At 39.4% G+C, this 20,231-nt stretch overlaps 2 protein-coding genes across 2 annotated transcripts; one reads left to right on the forward strand and one right to left on the reverse strand.

Annotated features, from left to right (window-relative positions):
* The first annotated feature begins 192 nt into the window (after nucleotides 1–192).
* LOC124142282 (chitobiosyldiphosphodolichol beta-mannosyltransferase-like) lies at nucleotides 193–17,455 on the forward strand. Its single transcript, XM_046510666.2, has 13 exons — nucleotides 193–476; nucleotides 2,275–2,355; nucleotides 3,041–3,144; nucleotides 4,685–4,833; nucleotides 5,617–5,706; nucleotides 6,157–6,267; nucleotides 7,267–7,364; nucleotides 7,775–7,813; nucleotides 8,948–9,010; nucleotides 10,365–10,475; nucleotides 13,328–13,442; nucleotides 16,393–16,468; nucleotides 17,260–17,455. Exons 1-13 carry the CDS (start codon nucleotides 278–280, stop codon nucleotides 17,401–17,403), a joined length of 1,380 nt encoding a protein of 459 aa, XP_046366622.2. The 5' UTR covers nucleotides 193–277; the 3' UTR covers nucleotides 17,404–17,455.
* A 1,296-nt stretch (nucleotides 17,456–18,751) lies between these two features.
* Nucleotides 18,752–19,680, reverse strand: LOC124142365. Its single transcript, XM_046510786.2, has 2 exons — nucleotides 19,459–19,680; nucleotides 18,752–19,232 (listed from the first exon to the last, which is right to left on the reverse strand). Exons 1-2 carry the CDS (start codon nucleotides 19,613–19,615, stop codon nucleotides 18,934–18,936), a joined length of 456 nt encoding a protein of 151 aa, XP_046366742.2. The 5' UTR covers nucleotides 19,616–19,680; the 3' UTR covers nucleotides 18,752–18,933.
* Nucleotides 19,681–20,231: the final 551 nt, after the last annotated feature.

Here is a 20,231-nt window from a genome sequence, read left to right on the forward strand (position 1 = left end):
AATTCTTTTGTCGCTTACAAAAATAAAGCGAACTAAATGTATGTAATAAGCTGTTACTATGCAAAAATGGTACACAATGTGAACATAAGTCTATACGACTCGGTAGTTCTATTGTTCAAATGCAACCTATCTGCTGTTATGTATAAGAAATAAATTTGAATTGATGTAAGGAACACCCGGAAGTTTACATTCTGAAGTTGACACGTGTTTTCGTGCAATCACGTTGTTGAAAGATTTATGGGTCTGGGACTTTGACGTTATGTTCAGTTTCTGAATAATGTTATATACGTTCCAACTTTTGTTTTGGTTTCCGTTTATATTGGTATTTCTATACCTACTACTAAATTATGTTGTTAAAGGGAAAAAAGCAGCTTGCGTTGTTGTACTTGGGGACATCGGACGTAGCCCACGGATTCAGTACCATGCAATATCACTCGCAAAGGAAGGATACATGGTGGACATCGTGGGCTATGGAGGTAGATCACAAACAGATCATTTGTTTTTGCTTATATTTGACTTCGATTCTATCATGTCTATCATTATGTGTTTGTCGATCCATATAACTATCGATTAATTCAATTAAATCATAATGTATAGATTTTGCATTAAAACGAACATTTATAATGATTTTGAGTTTCATATTTTAAGTATGTTTGCAAGATTTACCTTGCAGTTTATGAACACAATAAAAATATATAAATCGTCTGTTACCAGTTTGAGCGTAAGGCAGATCACAGGACCATGTAATTAATAATAATAATAAACAAATTCGCAAAAAACTCGTAGACAAGCACTTTGGCCTTGTCTGCAAGTTTGTTTGTTATTAGTATTCGTTACATGGTCCTGTGGGTTGATGCATATTTCATAGCTAGGAATGCCAACATAACATGTAGGTGGCCTAGGGGCATAATCATGATAATTGGACCGCTTTGGCAGATTATGCAGTGGATTCTTTTGGGAAAAAACAATTCCCCTGGACACTTTGGGTAAAATTTCTGATGTACCCTTTCATTAGTAGACCCTTTGGGTATTATAAACTCTAGGACATGGACTGATTGTTATCTAAAATGTTCTGAAAGGTTTGTTTTTTTCAAATTTGGTCATGATATAGAAGCATGTCCCAGCCAAAGTTGATAAAAACTGAACATGTCCTAATAGTAGTACCAATCATCTCTTGCAAAATACTGCTTTCACTTCAGTATACTGCAGTATATATGTTACAGGAAACAAGTATAATCAGTGATTAAGTCTAATGACTGAAAATTTCAGTGATTATGTCTAATAACTGATTCACTCGGTGGTTATGTCTAATTACTGAAATCTTCAGTAATTAGACATAATCACTGAAATGAACCAAGGGATTTTATACTTGTTTACTGAAAGCATATTCCTGCCTTGTTTTTATAATGTGTGCTAGTTTTGAAATTAGATTAGCTATCAAAGTAAATACAACCTCCTGTAACCAGATACCTTACACAAAAATCACAGAAATAAGCTTAAACAGTTCAATCTTTTATTTCATAAAATGGTATGACGTGAATGGTATGACAAATAGCAGTCAGATGGACACTCAGGAATGTTTGTTTGCACATGAAAGACTTGAATGACATCTAGAATTACATTGCATCTTGGCCTTAAAACATTTGCAGCGATTGGTCTGACACCGTTTAGTTCCAACACAATTACACCTTACAAAGCCTTGACCACCACAGACTGAGTCAAGTTGAACCGCTTGACGCAAAGAGAGTGTTCAATCGGTATTGAAATCGTCAGCATTATACAGTTTGGTTTGGTTCAGTAATTAGACATAACCACCGAGTGAATCAGTTATTAAAATAATCACTGAAATGTCCAGTTATTAGACTTAATCAATGATTATACTTGTTTCCTGTAACATATGTTTTGATTTCTATGGACAACTAGCGAAGCCTTCTCAAATGTTGTTACAACACATGATTCTGTTTGTTTACAGGAGATTGGCTTAGGACAAGATTATGAAGCCTTCTCACAAGTTATTATAAAAAGGCAGGGATATGCTTTCAGTAAACAAGTATAAAATCCCTTGGTTCATTTCAGTGATTATGTCTAATTACTGAAGATTTCAGTAATTAGACATAACCACCGAGTGAATCAGTTATTAGACATAATCACTGAAATTTCCAGTTATTAGACTTAATCACTGATTATACTTGTTTCCTGTAACATATATACTGCAGTATTACTACATTATGTATGTAGCTCAGTACTTGTAACTTCATTTTTTTAAACATGAAGGTTCGGATCCACATAAACAAGTAACAGATGAAAAGAACATATCAGTTCACACAATGATGGAACCTCCCGCTCTATTCAGAGGTAAGGCATGCCTTTGTCATTCTCATCATCATGATATGCATATGTGCTGCAGTGATACTATTGATCTTGTCATTGTTTCCATGATGAGTTTGAAAGTAATGAGTGAGTTAAAATTATATATAGCAAAGGCAATGTAAGAGAGCAATCTAGCAAGTAGTTCCTGCTTTTCTTCATATGAAGACAGTCAGTAAGCCAATTATGCATTAAAAGAAATAGATAGAAGGATATTTGTGACAATTCGTTCCACAAGACTTACCAATGATAGAGTGCCATGAATATGTCGAAGCTGACATATTGCACTAATTTGCAAAGTTTACAAAACATAATACAGAGTATTCGAAGAACTGTATAAATCCTGCTTTTTCACTGTGGATGTGACCCATGAAGATATGGATTAGAATAACGCAATTTGTCTACTGCATCCCATGCTTGTCGTAAGAGGCGACTAACGGGATTGGTTGTCAGACTCACTGACTTGGTCGATTCATGTATCGTATCCCAATTGCATAAATCGATACTCATGATGTCTATCACTGTATTGTCTGGTCCAGACTTGATTATTTACAATATTGCAGACAGCTGTCACATAGCTGGAATATTGCAGAGTGCAGCGTTTAACAATAAGCAAACAAACTGTGGATGCTCACTGGATGAACCATTATGACATGGAATTTGTTTCTTTCAGTGTTTCCAAGAATCATAGGCTATTTTCTGAAAGTCATCTGGCAGTCAGGTGTTCTAGGATTTACTCTTCTCTTGTTGCCCAAGTCTGGATATACACTGCTTCAGGTAAACAGCTTACCCATCGTTGTTTGCTTGGACAACACACGTACTATATGTTAATCTATTATCTGGTTCCACATGTCTTGAACTCAGTTAACTGTAACGTCAGTGAACACATTCAGTGAAAGTACATTTGTTATGGTAAGGGTGTAAACAACTACATTTTTTAATCAAATTGATTACATTACTCTTGTCATGCAGGGTCATGGAACTGTAGTTTATATTGGTTGGAATATTTAAGGAATAACTTAAATATTTGTTTTGCATTTTGTGTTATAAATAATATTAATGAAAATTCTTATATATATTAGTCAACACCTATATCCACACAGACTGCTTATTACATCAAAAACATAAGATAACTGTAGATAACAACATGGAATCCGTGACAATGTTCAGCCCAATAAAGCAATACAAACCATGGCTGATATATTATCAGCCAATCAGGAGACTGTAGTCTGTTAGTGGGCATGGCCTATTTTATGTTAGTTTTATTGAAACATAAATGCACAGGAAAATACTTGGTTTGCCAATCACATGCCATGAAATCACTTGCGAGTTACTTATTGTACTATGAATCATAATACTTCAAACTTAGTCTTTTCAATTTGCCATTTAAAGTGACAGTTTGATGGTTACTTTGCAATCAGAAGTCAGGTTAGTGAAAGTAGATTCCTTCTGAGTAGCAAGACCCGTTGAAACTAACTTGCCAACATCGGATAAGTTTTCTAAAACATGGAGCTTTCTCACTTCTCATATTTTAGATGGAACAGTGCCGTCAGTCTTGAGATGGACAGGTTACTATCTATGGCACACAACTTTTCATGGTACTGATTACTGATAACGACAATACGACTGAATATCTACCCGAGGCAAGGGAGTTAACAGACTGTAATGCTCCAGTTTCCACCCTTGCCGAACTAGGTTTCTTGGTTTGATTGTAGCGCAACCAGTGGCTATTATGAGTTATGTCCCTTCTATGTACCCCTTATTGACCAGTCAGAGTCCACCTCTCATATCACTTGCATTTGCTTCAAACAAAATGGTGTCACCACATGAAGGATTCTGATCGATAATCAAGATCTATATTGTAGTAACATGGGTCTTACTTCGCGTATTGCATCAAATCATGAAAAGATGTGGAAAATATCTGTAGACGCTATTTTGACGGATACATGCTTTGCAAATCCTGCAGCCGACCGAAATGTGCACGGTAGTTTACGAACCGGATGTCGATTTGGATTGAAGAATGCATAGAGTCGTTAGTCAGGTCAAAATGTAACTCCATAATTCCAGCCTATTTCTGCAAGGGTGGAAACTGAACTTTTATAGTCGGTTAACTCCCTTGCCTAGGGAAGATGACAGCTGAATAACCCATAGCCCTCCAGCAGCATCTGTGGAATGCTGTCTGTGATGTCTCTGAAGGTTTGGTGTAACAACTTATGGACAGACACTGTTCATGGAGATAACAGTCATTCTTCTGTTATGGTATGGCAGCCTACAGTCGGTTCTTGAGATGAGGTGTGTGTTTAACTGTTCTTCCTAGAACCCCCCGGCCATCCCAACTATTGCCGTCTGCTGGCTGGTGTCGCTGCTGAGATCCAGCCACCTGGTGGTGGACTGGCATAACTATGGGTACACCATCCTCAGCCTTAGTCTGGGCAGGTCCCATCCACTGGTGGCCTTCTCCAAGTGGTGAGCAGGTTTGGTTGTTTTCGACTTACATTCATGTCAAATGTGGCAGTCTTTTGTTCAAGTTGGAAACATTTCAAATTTGCATGATTTAGGCTACAACTTGTTGTTAGGTATTAAGTGACCACAATCTTTTTTTATTAATGTAGTTAGCACACAAGGTTAAAACTTCCATTAAGCACATTTTTACACCCAAACACAACATGGCTGCTTGAATGACAGATTTCCCCAAAGTCATTTCCTTTAACGTGTTAGAGCAATAGGTTGTCTTTTGTTATTTCTTAGTAGTCTTTATGTATAATAATGGGAAAGATCAGTTATATCTATATTTCTCTTACAATTATATCCAGTGTTTGACATAGAAAATAATTGCCAGGCTGCCATCAGGACTTTAGAAGCTGTAGGCCCGGACTGAACTCTCCAGGCCCTCATTTAGAAAACTGCAGCTTACTGTGACAGAGAAATACGCACACAAATTTACTGCAGGACATAAGGACCCAGGCTTGTTGTCAAGCAAGACAAGGTGACAACGGTATAAGGATCTATACCGAAACGTCACTTTTCACAGTATTAAAGAAGTTGTTATCCATAATATTGTGTCTATCTTGTCATCCGTCAACTTCTAAGTAATGCCTATCAAACAATTTAACAGACACGAGATGTACATGTACCTGCCACAGGCTTACGGACAGGTGCTTATTTCAAACACTGGTTATCTCTATAGGTTTTACTGGCAATCGAATTGGGATTACACTTTAGAATAAAACAATCCTTTCTTTGTCTCAGGTATGAAAGATTCTTTGGAAGATTTGCACACTCCAATCTGTGTGTGACGGACGCCATGAGGAAGGACCTCCACGATAACTGGGGTGTGAAGTGAGTGGGGGGAATCTCCGAGTGTGGGATGCTGGTTGTGAGGGCCACTGCCATAAATTTACAAATCTGCATAAAAAAAGTGTAATCAATTTATGATGTAAGGATCTTTAGAAATTGAGTACTGGAATTATTAATTTGTGAATGGATGTCTGTTTTTGCATAATAATTGGTAAATTACAGTATCTATAAAATATGTATTATAATCCATTGGTAAACTAAACCTTTGTGCGTATTCATTTCCTTCGAAATTCACTCTAGCCTCACTCTAACTGACAGGAAATGTAAACAAGCTAAACATTTAAGTTACTCAAGGAGGACTAGCTTCAAACTCTGAGGATGAGTGAAATAAGGTTTATACTAGTTTACACTAGTCCTCTGGACTGGTATTAAAAAGGGCCATTAACACCAGGCTTGATAACCCGTTGATGAAGGTCTGTGTAATTCTCACAGAGCAGTGACGCTGTATGATCGAGCACCACAGAGATTCCAAGCAACCTCTGTCTCCACTAAGCATGACCTCTTCTCCAGACTGTGTCGAGAATACCCTGTATTTGCTGCGGAGTAAGTAAAATGTCCGTTTCCAGATGTGAATGAGATTTTGCGAATGCTGATGTTCCTAGGTTGAAGAGTGACACTTTTATCCATGTTAACACAGTTAACACATATTCCAATTTACTTTCCCAAATTGTCTGTTTTCAATTACCGTTTGACAAACAAGAAGACCTGACTGGGCTCTGTCTAGTCTTTATGTGGCAGTAGCATAACACAAAGATAAAAATAGTTTGCTTTGTTATGAAAATTATAAAGGGATTAAGAGATGAGCGTTCATCTAATATCAATATTTATCATTTAACTTAAGCATTTATCCATGACATAAGCTTATGACATAAAAACATGTATGTCATACCCCAATGACATAAGTATGCAAATTAGATATGCAAATTAGATAACCGGAAGAGCGAGCGGTTTGATTTGAAACTATATATTATAAGTTAAGTTACACCAGAGATATAATCAGATTACACAGAATCGTTGTTGTTACCGTTATTAAAGTTTCAATTATTCTGCAAAAGTCTGTTCAAGTATTTTGTTTAAAATAATCCGAGGAACTTTTTTTCTCAGCGAATTGTTTATTTTGGTTTACATGGCTATGGAAAACATGTATCACTACGCACGATCTATACGTAAGATTTCGACAAGTTGCTGATGTTAATGTTTAATGCAATTATTCCTTAATTTGGAAGCAAAAATGTGAAAATGATAAATAGAATTCATCACTCGTGTTTTTTAATATGGGAAATATCAACCTCGTCCCGTTAATCGGTATTTGCCTCGCCAAAGCCTCGGCAAATACCGATTAACTAAGACTCGGTTGATATTTCCCATATTAAAAAATACTCGTGATGAATCCTCTATGAACATTATTGATTAACAAATTTCAGGAAAGCCTTAACATATTCAACCAGTCACAACTGAAACAACTCGACTGACAAATGACAATGTGCAAAGAAATTCTTAGAAAACACATGGAGATCATAAGTCAGTCATTGCACTGTGCAGGTCACCAGAGGGTCCAGTATTTACCAGCAGAGGCGAGTTGGGTGTGGAGGAGCGGAGGTCAAGGCCGGCACTTCTTGTCAGTAGTACGAGCTGGACAGGTGAGTAGCTGTACCTGCCCATGTGTGTTTGTTGCCAGGGTTTGGGGGAAATATTATTTTTTGACTGACTGTTGAACTGCGATATATTTTAACCATCGCTGTGTCAGAATCTGTCAATACCTATGATTGTGGGCTCGCTTTCCCGTGCTTGTAGGTTTCACCAAAGTGGTAAACTTCTGAGACCTGCATCACTTCAAGCTTTCCTCCCAAATTATGCTGTCAAGCTGTGATATAATTGGAATACTGTTCAAAGCACTGTTAAACCAAACTCACTCACTCTCATAATCTCTCAAAATTAAGACATCAGATATCAGCTTAATGAAGTTTTACTTCGACCTTTGTTTATTGCATGCCAAGTTTATTGCTCATAAAGGAAGTATGTTATAATGGTGTGATATTTCTTATTGCAGAGGATGAAGATTTTGGTATCCTGCTCAGTGCTTTAGAAAGTAAGTCATTACCTTACTTTATCATACTTTATCTCCTATCGTGATTCAATAAATATGCAAATGAGGTAACCTAGAAGAAACTACTTCTAGAAAACTTCATACAACCTGCCTTGATAAACTATTGCTGAATGCTATCCATTCATTGAGACAGGGATGTGCATATTTCCTCAAGAAACATAGATGCAAAGTCAGTTGTTACTATATCCTAAATAGGGCAGTTCATGCTAACATTGTATTCATAGGTGGTTTCTAAATTTACAGCAGTAAGTGAAAATTGATTATAATAATGTCATTATTATCCCTTGTCCGTCCGTCCGTCAAATTTTCGCAAAACTATTTAAGTCAGAGAAATAAAATTTTACACAATGAGTTAGAAAATTGGTGTAAATATATTTTTAACAGAGTTGTGGCCCTTGCTCCATGTTTTTTAACTTTGTGGAAACTGCATGAAATGGGGACAAGTTTTCTCAGAAACAACTGAAGTTACATGAATGAAAGCTTGCATGCTTATCTAAAACATACTTGTCAAAACTGTGTTTGAAAAATGGTGCTGTAAATTTTGTGTGTGCAGAGTTATGGCCCTTGCTGCATGCTTTTCAACTAAGTGCATAGTGTCTGCCATTAATTGTTTTCCAGAGAAGGCCCGTGTATTGTGTGTATTAATTTCACATGGAATCATTTTTTTCTGATGACAGCCCAAGTGCCTTTCTCTTCTTAAGGCTTTATAGGATTCGTTTTTTTATAGTTTATATTCACTATTTTAATGATGGGCATAGTTTTCTTGTTTAATAAAGAGACTACGCTTGTGTGTTTGGTATCATAACATCCGATATTCAAAATATATAGATGAGGAACTTAAGAACAACCTGAGAAAAGTTACGATATTGAAACAATTTGGCTAATATCCATGTTTTAAGAAAAATATATTTGCTTAATGTTTCCAAATACATTTAAAAAACCCTCCCAAGTAATTAGTCATTAGGGGAATCCAGAAAGCATGAAGTTGGCAAATACTCCAGAACTGTTATTTGCCACTTGTAAACAAACATCATATGTTCTGAATGATCTTAATTATGACATTGTAAAATTGAAAAAAAAGTGAATTTCTATGCCTGTTGTCAATTCTAAATGCAGAATACGAAGAGGCCGTATCAACGAGGTCCTTGCCCTTACCTGACCTGATCTGTGTGATAACAGGTGAGCTGGTCCTATTGTCACATTATCATGACTAATGTCTGTAGGGTTTACTCCAGTGTCCACCTGTTCAATGGCCTGTCTATGTGTAAGACACGTGAAAGCAGTGGGCACTACATCTTCTCGAGGCAAGGGAGTCAACTGACTATGAAAGTCCAGTTTCCACCCTTGCCGTCCTGGAATTATGGAGTTATATTTCGGCTGGAATAACGAGTCTATGCATAATCTAATCAAAATCGTGTAACGAAATCGACATCCAGTTCATAAACTGCTGTGCAGATTTCGGTCGATTGCTGGATTTGCAAAGCATGTGTATGGGTAGCTCGGCATCAACAGATATTTTCCAAATCTTTTCATGTTTTAATCAAGGAGCTCACATGATTTGATGCACTTCGCAAAGTAAAACCTGTTTAATCACAATATTGATGTTGATTATCGATCCGATCATCTTGACTGGGCGCCACCATTTTGTTTGAAGCAAATGCAAGTGATATGAGAGGTGGAATCTGATTGGTCAATAGGAGCGACATAGAAGGGATATAACCAGTAATAGAAACTGGTGGCGCCCAGAAATTCCAGCCTAGTTTGCCAGGAACTGGACTTTTGCAGTAAACAGCCTTGCATCGGGAAGATGTGGGCACAAAGGGTCCACCTGTGATGGTAGTAGCTTACGTTTCTAAATGGAATTTCTCCAAAGTCAGGCTATGTATTATTTTTCTTCAAATTTCCATTTTTTTGACATCCTGGTAATCTTCTTGATGTAGCAGTTGAAGCAGAGTAGAGCATGTCGAGTTGTATATAACATGGAGATGTCAGAAGCATAGAACACTATGCTAAACACTTCTCAAGTTCAGAAATTTACACACATGATGTATGTTATCTGTCCAATCTCATTAAAATCAGATTGTTGTGCTCGCTACTGCTTAACAAATATCTGAAGACATCCCATGACGGGTCACATCAGACCAAACTTTATCCGACCAATGGGATGACTGACAACAAGTCTACATTAGCCCATCAGAAAGCTGCTTTCTCATGCTCTACAGCACTAGATTCAAATTGGCGACTACGCTTCCGAATTCTCGATTAGAAAATAACATTCTGGAGTGGGTAATACATGGCCTATTATGGATTTAGTCGTAAAGCCTGTGTTGTTCGGAATAAATTTGTGTTACATTTTTCATGGTTTCATCATTAGAAAACATTCTGACTGTCACTTCCTGATTTGGTAAGCGATGCACTGATTGACCGGATGAAAGGTTGTCCTAACGTGCCCTGTAATGGAATGTCCATCTTTGTATAGCAGTAGCGAGAACAAAGATCTAATTTTTATGAGATTCGTTATCTGTCCCCTAAGGCAAAGGTCCTCAGAAAGACTTTTATATGAAGAAGATATCGGAGATGACTTTCTCTCACATCAAGTTCTGTCTCCCATGGCTGACATCGGAGGACTATCCACTCCTGCTCGGTGAGTAGAACCTGTGACGTGTCCTTGGTAAAATCAATGATCATACTGAGCAAGCATACAATGCAGCTGTAACAGAAAACAGGCTTGGAGCATGATGACGTTTATTCACAAAACCACATATTGACACACCTATGTTTTGTACAATATTTACAATGAGCACTATATGTCCTTTGGCTTGATGCAGTCAGATACTCCTAATTTGATCGCTGGAACGCACAACACTCCATACTAAGTCCACGAGCAATCTTGGTAACCTCATGGTCATGTGACTCGTCCAAATCAGCTGCTGAAAGGTCGTCGTGGTTCTCAAAGTTTTGTTTGATGAAGTTGTAGCACTGCCTGACTTGTCTCCACTTCTGTGTGGCCAGTCGTAGGTAGACCTGACGGACACCTTCAGCTACACACTTCCTGTTAAGCAGGAGTAACCCATGGCCAACATGGCTGCCATTGGCTGCATCTCTCACGATCTTCTCGGTCAGTTCCAGGATGTAGGCATCTGAAAGGAGTATAAGAACTGTTTATATTTCTGTGTAAAGAAAAAGAATATTACGCCTTACAGTATAAATGTTTTGGAAGGATTTGCTCAATTTTTGAATGAAATACTTGAGGACAACACATGTACATACCTATGGCCTGGACTTGTTCGAGGAATCTATCCTGCATTTCAATGAGACTGAAGAGCTGGAAGGAGGCAGACACTGGGTCGTCCTGCCATGAGACAGCAGCAGACGACAATTTAGTGGCAGACGTTGAACAGATCTGGTCAGCACAGGTGGTTGAAGTGGATGTCGCCATGGTTTCAAAGTTAGAATATAGGATGGATTTTCAAGGAGAGCCAATTGACAATGCAAATCCAAAGCTTGAATGTGAATAGTGTGCATCAGACATCCTGCCTCTTATACCTGCCTGTGTGACACTGAGGCATGGAGTAGCCTGTTGGAGTAGTGGCAAGCTCAGTTCTCCCATAAGTTGGATTGACAAGGATTATCCTGGCTAACCCTGCTAATTTGACCTAATCTCATTGTCTTGTCTCATTGAGAGTGCTGGGCAGGAACTGCTTGATTGGCTGGAAGTCGGGTAGATTGAAGAGATTTATTACGTGTTGTTACAGCTATGTACTCTCCACACCATGTTGTTAGTGATTGCTTGATTGGATGTCAGCCTACCCAATGGCTGCAATGCATTGCTATAGGAAGGACTTTTTGGTGATTGCCTGATTGGCAGTAAATTGGTGGTGCGTATGTCACAGTATTGTGAATATATATTGTTGATATTGTGCTGCCACATTACTGCTGGTAATTTAAACAGGCAGGCCAAATTTGACTGCAAAGAAACAGATGTAAACTTGGATACACTTTTTTACCAACCATGATGTAAAATATTGTGAAGTTAGCAAACATTCATTATAAAATTTGAAGTCATGATAACGTATTGTTCCGGAATGTTTAGATAACAGACATATGTATCATGATGTATTAATTTTCTTCTTTGAAAATACAATGACACAACATTACCACTATCACTAAGATTTGTACAAACTCTCATTGCTAGTCAGTTGTTTGTTTTGTCTGATTGTTGACACACAGAGAGTAGTTTTAATTACAGTAATTTACACAGGTGACAGAGCTTAATTAGCTAGTGTTTAATGGGTGAAATGTTTCACTAATCAGCAGTAGTTTAGTTGAAGTGAAGTGTGATGACAACTTCTTCCTATTCACTCAGGCTGTATATAACCATGGTCAGTGCAGGGACTTCTTCAGAATGTTTACTGGCAGGCTTTTGTGTTTGCTGTGCAGTGTTGTGTATCAGGGTGCAGTGACCACACCTAATGATTCATTAACATTAATCAGCGCCTTCAACCAACAACTGGTCTGCTATATCAACCATCGCTGTGAATAGCTGTAATATTGCTGAGGCCCCAAAGCAGAATGTATCCCATCCTTCTATATCAACCAGGCCATGAAGCTATATTGAACCTAAAAGGAAACAGCACTTCCTGAAAATCCTTCATGAAAGTTTCCCTTTGAAATACCAATGCATTTTTTTTTGTATCTCATTTTTGGCATAGTCTGTATCCAAATTTTATGTCAACGTCCGAAAAGTAACACACATATGGATATAATGACAAAATGCAGCTTAACAAACAACCATGGTACAAATTCCCGAATGCTTTCCATGAGAATCAAAATTCACTTGCATTTCCTTGTGCCTTTTCTGATGAATGGCACCACATACAGTAAACTGGGGTTATAACGAACTGAAAGGGACCACTACCGGGTAATTCTAGTTCGTTATAACCATAATTCATTATAAGCTTACATACAACATATAGACAGAAAATGTCCGGGAATAAAAAAAACAGTTTGTTATATCCGTCAGTTCATTATAAGCGTGTTCCTTATAGACAAAGTTGACTGTACGTGTATCCAACATTCTTGTATTGATACTAGCAACATGCCAAGACTTACAAAGTATCAGAGAAACCAGGCTGTAAGAAGACGGTACGCTGTTGGTGACCTGGTGTCTTTGCTGCAATCTGTAGATGGTTCTCAGGTGGACAATAAAAACGTTTGCAATCATTTTTGCAGGCATGCAGTCGTCCGAAAGCCTGGTTTTCCCCGATCCTTCTATAACATTCCAAATAGGAAATTCCAGGCGAGCTTTGAAAAAAAGCCATGGCTGAATTTTGCTGTTGACTCTTGTCTTTTTCAGTCAAGAAGAAATCTTTGCAATAGTCTTGATTAACAACAGTATGAGGATCTAAACCGAAATGTCGCCATTACAGTAAAATAGGGAAGTTGTTATACGTTATTATGTCTACAATAGTCTTTATGTTTCCCTTTCTCCCACAGGCTCAGCGGACATAGGCGTGTGTCTTCATAAGTCATCCAGTGGGCTGGATCTACCAATGAAAGTGGTTGACATGTTTGGCTGTGGCCTTCCAGTTTGTGCTGTGGATTTTAATTGGTCAGTGAATACAAATAATTGATTGGGGACTCTGGGTTAGAATAGGTCCCCAGCAACCTATACTTGTCTCCCCAGGGGTTCTCTGGGTTAGAATAGGTCCCCAGCAACCTATGCTTGTCTCCCCACGGGTACTCTGGGTTAGAATAGGTCCCCAGCAACCTATGCTTGTCTCCCCACGGGTACTCTGGGTTAGAATAGGTCCCCAGCAACCTATGCTTGTCTCCCCACGGGTACTCTGGGTTAGAATAGGTCCCCAGCAACCTATGCTTGTCTCCCCACGGGTACTCTGGGTTAGAATAGGTCCCCAGCAACCTATACTTGTCTCCCCAGGGGTACTCTAGGTTAGAATAGGTCCCCAGCAACCTATGCTTGTCTCCCCAGGGGTACTCTGGGTTAGAATAGGTCCCCAGCAACCTATGCTTGTCTCCCCAGGGGTACTCTGGGTTAGAATAGGTCCCCAGCAACCTATGCTTGTCTCCCCAGGGGTACTCTGGGTTAGAATAGGTCCCCAGCAACCTATGCTTGTCACCCCACGGGTACTCTCGGTTAGAATTGGTCCCCAGCAACCTATGCTGGTTGTACAAGGTGACTTAATGGGTAAATGTACAGTGACTTTGTTTATAGCATGTCATCCTACTCCGATAGTAGGGGTGACTATTGAGGCATTTTTGACTATTGCGATACTATTGCGATAGTTAAAACAACCTATTGCGATACTATTGCGATAGTGGCCCTACTATTGCGATACTATTGCGATAGTTTTCACTTGCAATTATAGCAGGCTTTAGCAGCATATATTTCAGCATTTTGACTGACACCATCAAAATAATTATAACTTTCTGATACTATTTGCAAAGAAAACAAGAAATGAGAAGAAAACAAGTTCAAACAGACCTCAAAAATATTTTAATATAAAATTTCACTTCATGTAACTGGCAGAGTTTTAGCGCCAATGTGAATGAATGTGATTGAATGACTAGTATTTGACTATACAAACTGTCAAACTCTTTAATTGTCACATTGGCATTCACTGAATGACTAAATGCGATTCAACATATCAATTAGGAAACAAAGTTGACAAAACTGACATGTGGCATCCGCCATCTTGTCAATGTTGCCTAGCGACGAGTAGCTAAGGGACGTAATTCTAAATCAAGCAGACAAAGAAGTGCAATCCAATCGAAAGCATGACAGAGGTTAGATGATCATAGGAGTTGTTTCTATGTTTTTTAAGAAAGTAAATGTACCAAACAAATTAACTATCGAAACTATCAATAGTTAGACAAACTATCGGCAATAGTATCGATTGTTTCAAGTTGCAATCGATAGTGTACTATCGTGAGACAAGCAATCGCAATCAATCGATAGTTCCATGTATCGTTACACCACTATCTGATAGCGTGGATTGTTGCCAATCATTGGTTCACCAGAATCACCAGATTCAACTTCATGTAGGTGGAACATTGCTGAGTGCTGAATTAAATAACAAACCCAGTGGTAAACATCAAGGGCCACACTAGGCTGACATACCACGATAGGACTGAGGTAGTGTGTAGTTGGGTTTCCTCTCACACTAAGCTGACATACCACGATAGCACTAAGGTAGTGTGTAGTTGGGTTTCCTCTCACACTAAGCTGACATACCACGATAGCACTAAGGTAGTGTGTAGTTGGGTTTCCTCTCACACTAAGCTGACATACCACGATAGGACTAAGGTAGTGTGTAGTTGGGTTTTACTCTCACACTAAGCTGACATACCACGATAGGACTGAGATAGTGTGTAGTTGGGTTTTCCTCTCACACTAAGCTGACATACCACGATAGGACTGAGATAGTGTGTAGTAGGGTTTTCCTCTCACACTAAGCTGACATACCAGGATAGGACTAAGGTAGTGTGTAGTTGGGTTTTCCTCTCACACTAAGCTGACATACCACGATAGGACTGAGATAGTGTGTAGTTGGGTTTTCCTCTCACACTAAGCTGACATACCACGATAGGACTGAGATAGTGTGTAGTGGGGTTTTCCTCTCACACTAAGCTGACATACCAGGATAGGACTAAGGTAGTGTGTAGTTGGGTTTTCCTCTCACACTAGGCTGACATACCACGATAGGACTGAGATAGTGTGTAGTTGGGTTTTCCTCTCACACTAAGCTGACATACCAGGATAGGACTAAGGTAGTGTGTAGTTTGGTTTTCCTCTCACACTAGGCTGACATACCACGATAGCACTAAGGTAGTGTGTAGTTGGGTTTCCTCTCACACTAAGCTGACATACCACGATAGGACTGAGATAGTGTGTAGTGGGGTTTTCCTCTCACACTAGGCTGACATACCACGATAGGACTGAGATAGTGTGTAGTTGGGTTTTCCTCTCACACTAAGCTGACATACCACGACAGGACTGAGATAGTGTGTAGTTGGGTTTCCTCTCACACTAAGCTGACATACCACGATAGCACTAAGGTAGTGTGTAGTTGGGTTTTCCTCTCACACTAAGCTGACATACCACGACAGGACTGAGATAGTGTGTAGTTGGGTTTCCTCTCACACTAAGCTGACATACCACGATAGCACTAAGGTAGTGTGTAGTTGGGTTTTCCTCTCACACTAAGCTGACATACCACGACAGGACTGAGATAGTGTGTAGTTGGGTTTCCTCTCACACTAAGCTGACATACCACGATAGGACTGAGATAGTGTGTAGTTGGGTTTTCCTCTCACACTAGGCTGACGTGCCACGATAGGACTGAGGTGTGTAGTTGGGTTTTCCTCTCACACTAAGCTGACATACCACAATAGGACTGAGATAGTGTGTGAACAGGCATCCTACTCCAACTTGCATCTCATCAAATATATCTCGGTAGCCCTAATTAAACTCCCAACATGATACTACTAGCATACACAGAGAGTATCTGTTGGAGTGTTTCACCGTCTTGTGTTCCCAGTCTGCCCGAGTTGGTGAAGCACAGAGAGAATGGGCTGGTGTTCCACGACAGCGAGCAGTTGTCCGATCAACTGCAGGTAGGTAACATTATAACATGTACCTAGTACAGCACTTCTATTTCAAACCTAAACGGCTTCCAGTTTCAGAAGCGGACTCTCCCTGATTAGCACTGCTAGTTATCGTAACATGTCATGGCTCATGGAAGATATAAAGTTGGCAGTACTTTTGGACAGAAATCTCTCACAGGAAATACAACTTAATGTATTATAAATTGTAAATTGAGTCCCATGGGAAGGGTTTAACATTGGTTCTCCTCTGTCACGTTCTGTCTCAAGCATCCCACTGCTTCCACCTGTTTGTCTGTTGATCAGAATAACCCCCCAGAAACTGGTGTGCACTTTAGAACGCCCGAAGTGATGCAGGTCTAAGACGTTTACCACTTCAGTGAAACCCACGAGCACGGGTATGGTGCTGACAAACCTAGAAACATAATTGGGGCGAACCGGGATTCGAACTCATGATCATAGGTTTCTGGCGCGCCCAAGGGACGCAACTCTACACAGCGAATCGCAGCGCCTTAGACAACTGGGCCACCCGTGCCCCCGTAGACAGTAATAAGCAGTGTCTTAAGCGTAAAAAGTACAGCTAACAGCTTCAGTAGCAGAGCCATTAGTGATGTCATTTGATTGTGATGTCATGGTAACCAATGACGTCACAATGGTCTGCAAAGCAATGTAGATATTGCTTGATCTCACCCAAGCAATGTCTCCTTTCTACTACAAAGTTCATCAAGCATGTATTCAAGGGAAGTTTACAGGTATTAAATCTGTTTGGATGGCTCAAAATAAATGAACACTTCTCTTCACAGGATCTCTTGAAGGGTTTTCCAGACAACCAATCAGCATTGAGGAAACTGAGAAACAATGTGAAGTCCTTTCAGTCGGTGCGATGGCACGACCAGTGGGTCCGACTGGCCCTCCCACTGTTTCAGGACAAAGTGAAGACAGACTGACGTTCATCATTTACCTCTGTTTTAATGTATTATTAAACAAGTTGTTATCAAAGCATGTTCCTTATTTTTCTCCTCATCCCGTATATAGATCAACTTCCTCAGATTATGGATGATCTCTTGTGTGAGTGAGTTAATATTTGTCAATTCATTGGTATAGTCAAAATCAGTTAGTGTTGCAAGACCTAACCCCGCTCTATCCAGAGTTACTTACGGGCATCAAAGTACAATGGTAAGTCATCACTGTGCCAGGAAGTGGACCCAACCCCTGGCAAGGAAGGACACAATATTTGTCCAGAACTGACTGACACATTATATTTGGGATAATGCTTTCTTAGTAAAGTACAGAGTGAGGCACCTAGTCACCAGCACAAACTCAGCGATCTAATCCACTCAGCCTCCGAGACTTCCCCTCTGACAAGTGTAAACTGGCATTGGCAATGGCATTTGTGTGTTCATAGCTTTTGGCCATGGGGTACATGCCAATTTACACTTGTCAGAGGGGTACCTCATTCTGGCAGTGTGGGTTCGAATCCCGGATGGGACTAAACCCAAAAATGTATGAGAATCTGTACTTTACTAAGAAAGTCTTATCCCAAATATAACATTTGTTACATTTGTTACATTTTTCTAAATGGCATTTGTGTGTTCATGACTGACTGACATTTTGGCAAGACCTCCCCGTGGGCCCCAGTTGGGCTCCCCTTCTTGCTGATCTGTTTCTTTATGCATGTAAATCAGGTTTTCTCCTCAAACTGGCAAAGTCGAAACAAGGTAACTTGGCCAAGAATTTTAACATGAGCGTCAGGTGTATCGAGGATGTCATATCGTTCATGTACCATCAAAAAGCCAATTCCCCTCCACTTCCCTTCTACTCACCGGAACTCACCTGTATATTATTTTCATTTCACAGACAGATGTTTCAATGATCCTTTCAGATAAGTTTCACCACTATTTTTACCTTTTTTGCCCAATCTGTTCGGCGGATAATGGACACTGATTATTCTCTGGGCTTTACGTTTAATACTTTCATTTGAATAGAGTCCGGGTAACATAACAGGAAAATTTATCAAATAACCTTTAGACTGAATTTGTAATCATTTGATATACATATCATCTTGGTTTTGGATGACTAGCCTCTAGGACTGCCAATTGGCTCAAGTATGGCGTCCTGTTCTATTTACACTAAAGGTCCTGACTGGCTTTTACTTCATCGTCTGAAGGATCTGAGGAGAACTTAAGTGTGGTGCTGTAAGTCAACAACAAGACTCTCAATGTTCAGCAGTTTATTTACAAAGCTCCAGATGAGTTTCTTGACAGCATGTGTCATGGCATCACTTGGCATTAACAATATCAACAAAAACACTAGATTTCAAACAATGAAGACAGAATCTTCAACATAAGTTTAAGAGTGTTTTCATCCTGCTAGCATGATCGTCACGTCACATGTTAACAATATTTACATGAGCACTGGATGTTCATCAGTGAAGACATATCTTCAATTCAAGTCATTTTAAGAGTGTTGTCATCCTGCTAGCATGATCGCTGGAACGCACAACACTCCATACTAAGTCCACGAGCAATCTGGGTGACCTCGTGGTCATGTGACTCCTCCAAATCAGCAGCTGAAAGATCGTCGTCATCGAAGTTTTGTCTGATGAAGTTGTAGCACTGCCTGACTTGTCTCCACTTCTGTGTGGCCAGTCGTAGGTAGACCTGACGGACACCTTCAGCTACACACTTCCTGTTGAGCAGAAGTAACCCATGGCCAACATGGCTGCCATTGGCTGCATCTCTCACGATTTTCTCGGTCAGTTCCAGGATGTAGGCATCTGAAATGAGAGACAGGAGCTTATTAGTAAATTGTAAATTAGTAAATTGTGTATGTAAATAATAGTTCATAAATGAAGACAGTGATATATATGCATAGGCCAATCAGCTAGTTATTTAGGTTATCATGTTAAAAATAGCATTTCTTTACGGATGTGACCTAATGGCCAACTTAATCAAAGAATTTCATTTAAGAAAGAATTACTTTAGATGAACACATGTACATACCTATTGCCTGGACTTGTACGAGGAATCTATCCTGCATTTCAATGAGACTGAAGAGTTGGAAGGAGGCAGACACTGGGTCGTCCTTCCATGAGGCAGCAGCAGACGACAATTTAGTGGCAGACGGTGAACAGATCTGGTCGGCACAGGAGGATGCCATGGTTTTAAGTTTCAATTACGATTTAACCAGAAAACAGATGAATTTAGGACTCGTAGCTTGCTTTAGTGGAGGTTATGAATGGTATGCATCAGACATTCTGCCTCTATATATCTGCCTGTGTACACTGAGGCATGGAGTAGTCTGTCGGAGAAGTGGCAAGCTCAGTTCTCCCATAAATGGGAATGACAAGGATTATTCTGGCTAATCCTACCACTTTGACCAAATCTCACAATTCTTGTCTCACTGAGAGTGCTGGGCAGGAAACTGTTTGATTGACAGGGAGACTAAAGCGATTTATAACATGTTGTTACAGTTATACAGCTATCCACTGTCAACACTAAAGTCTTAATAGTAACTGATTGTTTGATTGGATAACACCACCTCAGTAATAGTAACGCATTATCATAGGAAAGGAATTGTTGCCGATTTATAAGCAATAGATTGTTAGGATATTGTTGATATTATCACACCAATGATGATATAATTGATCAAAGGAATTAATGTATGCTGTGAATTAATGGAAAAAGATTACGTATGTAAAGATGATGATTATATCAGTTTCGTTGAAAGTAAAGTGCAACTACGATGATTTAAGGCACCTGCACATAACTTCCTG

The sequence above is a fragment of the Haliotis rufescens genome, unplaced genomic scaffold, assembly GCF_023055435.1.
Source record: "Haliotis rufescens isolate VD_foot unplaced genomic scaffold, xgHalRufe1.0.p SCAF_11, whole genome shotgun sequence".
Taxonomy (NCBI): domain Eukaryota; kingdom Metazoa; phylum Mollusca; class Gastropoda; order Lepetellida; family Haliotidae; genus Haliotis; species Haliotis rufescens.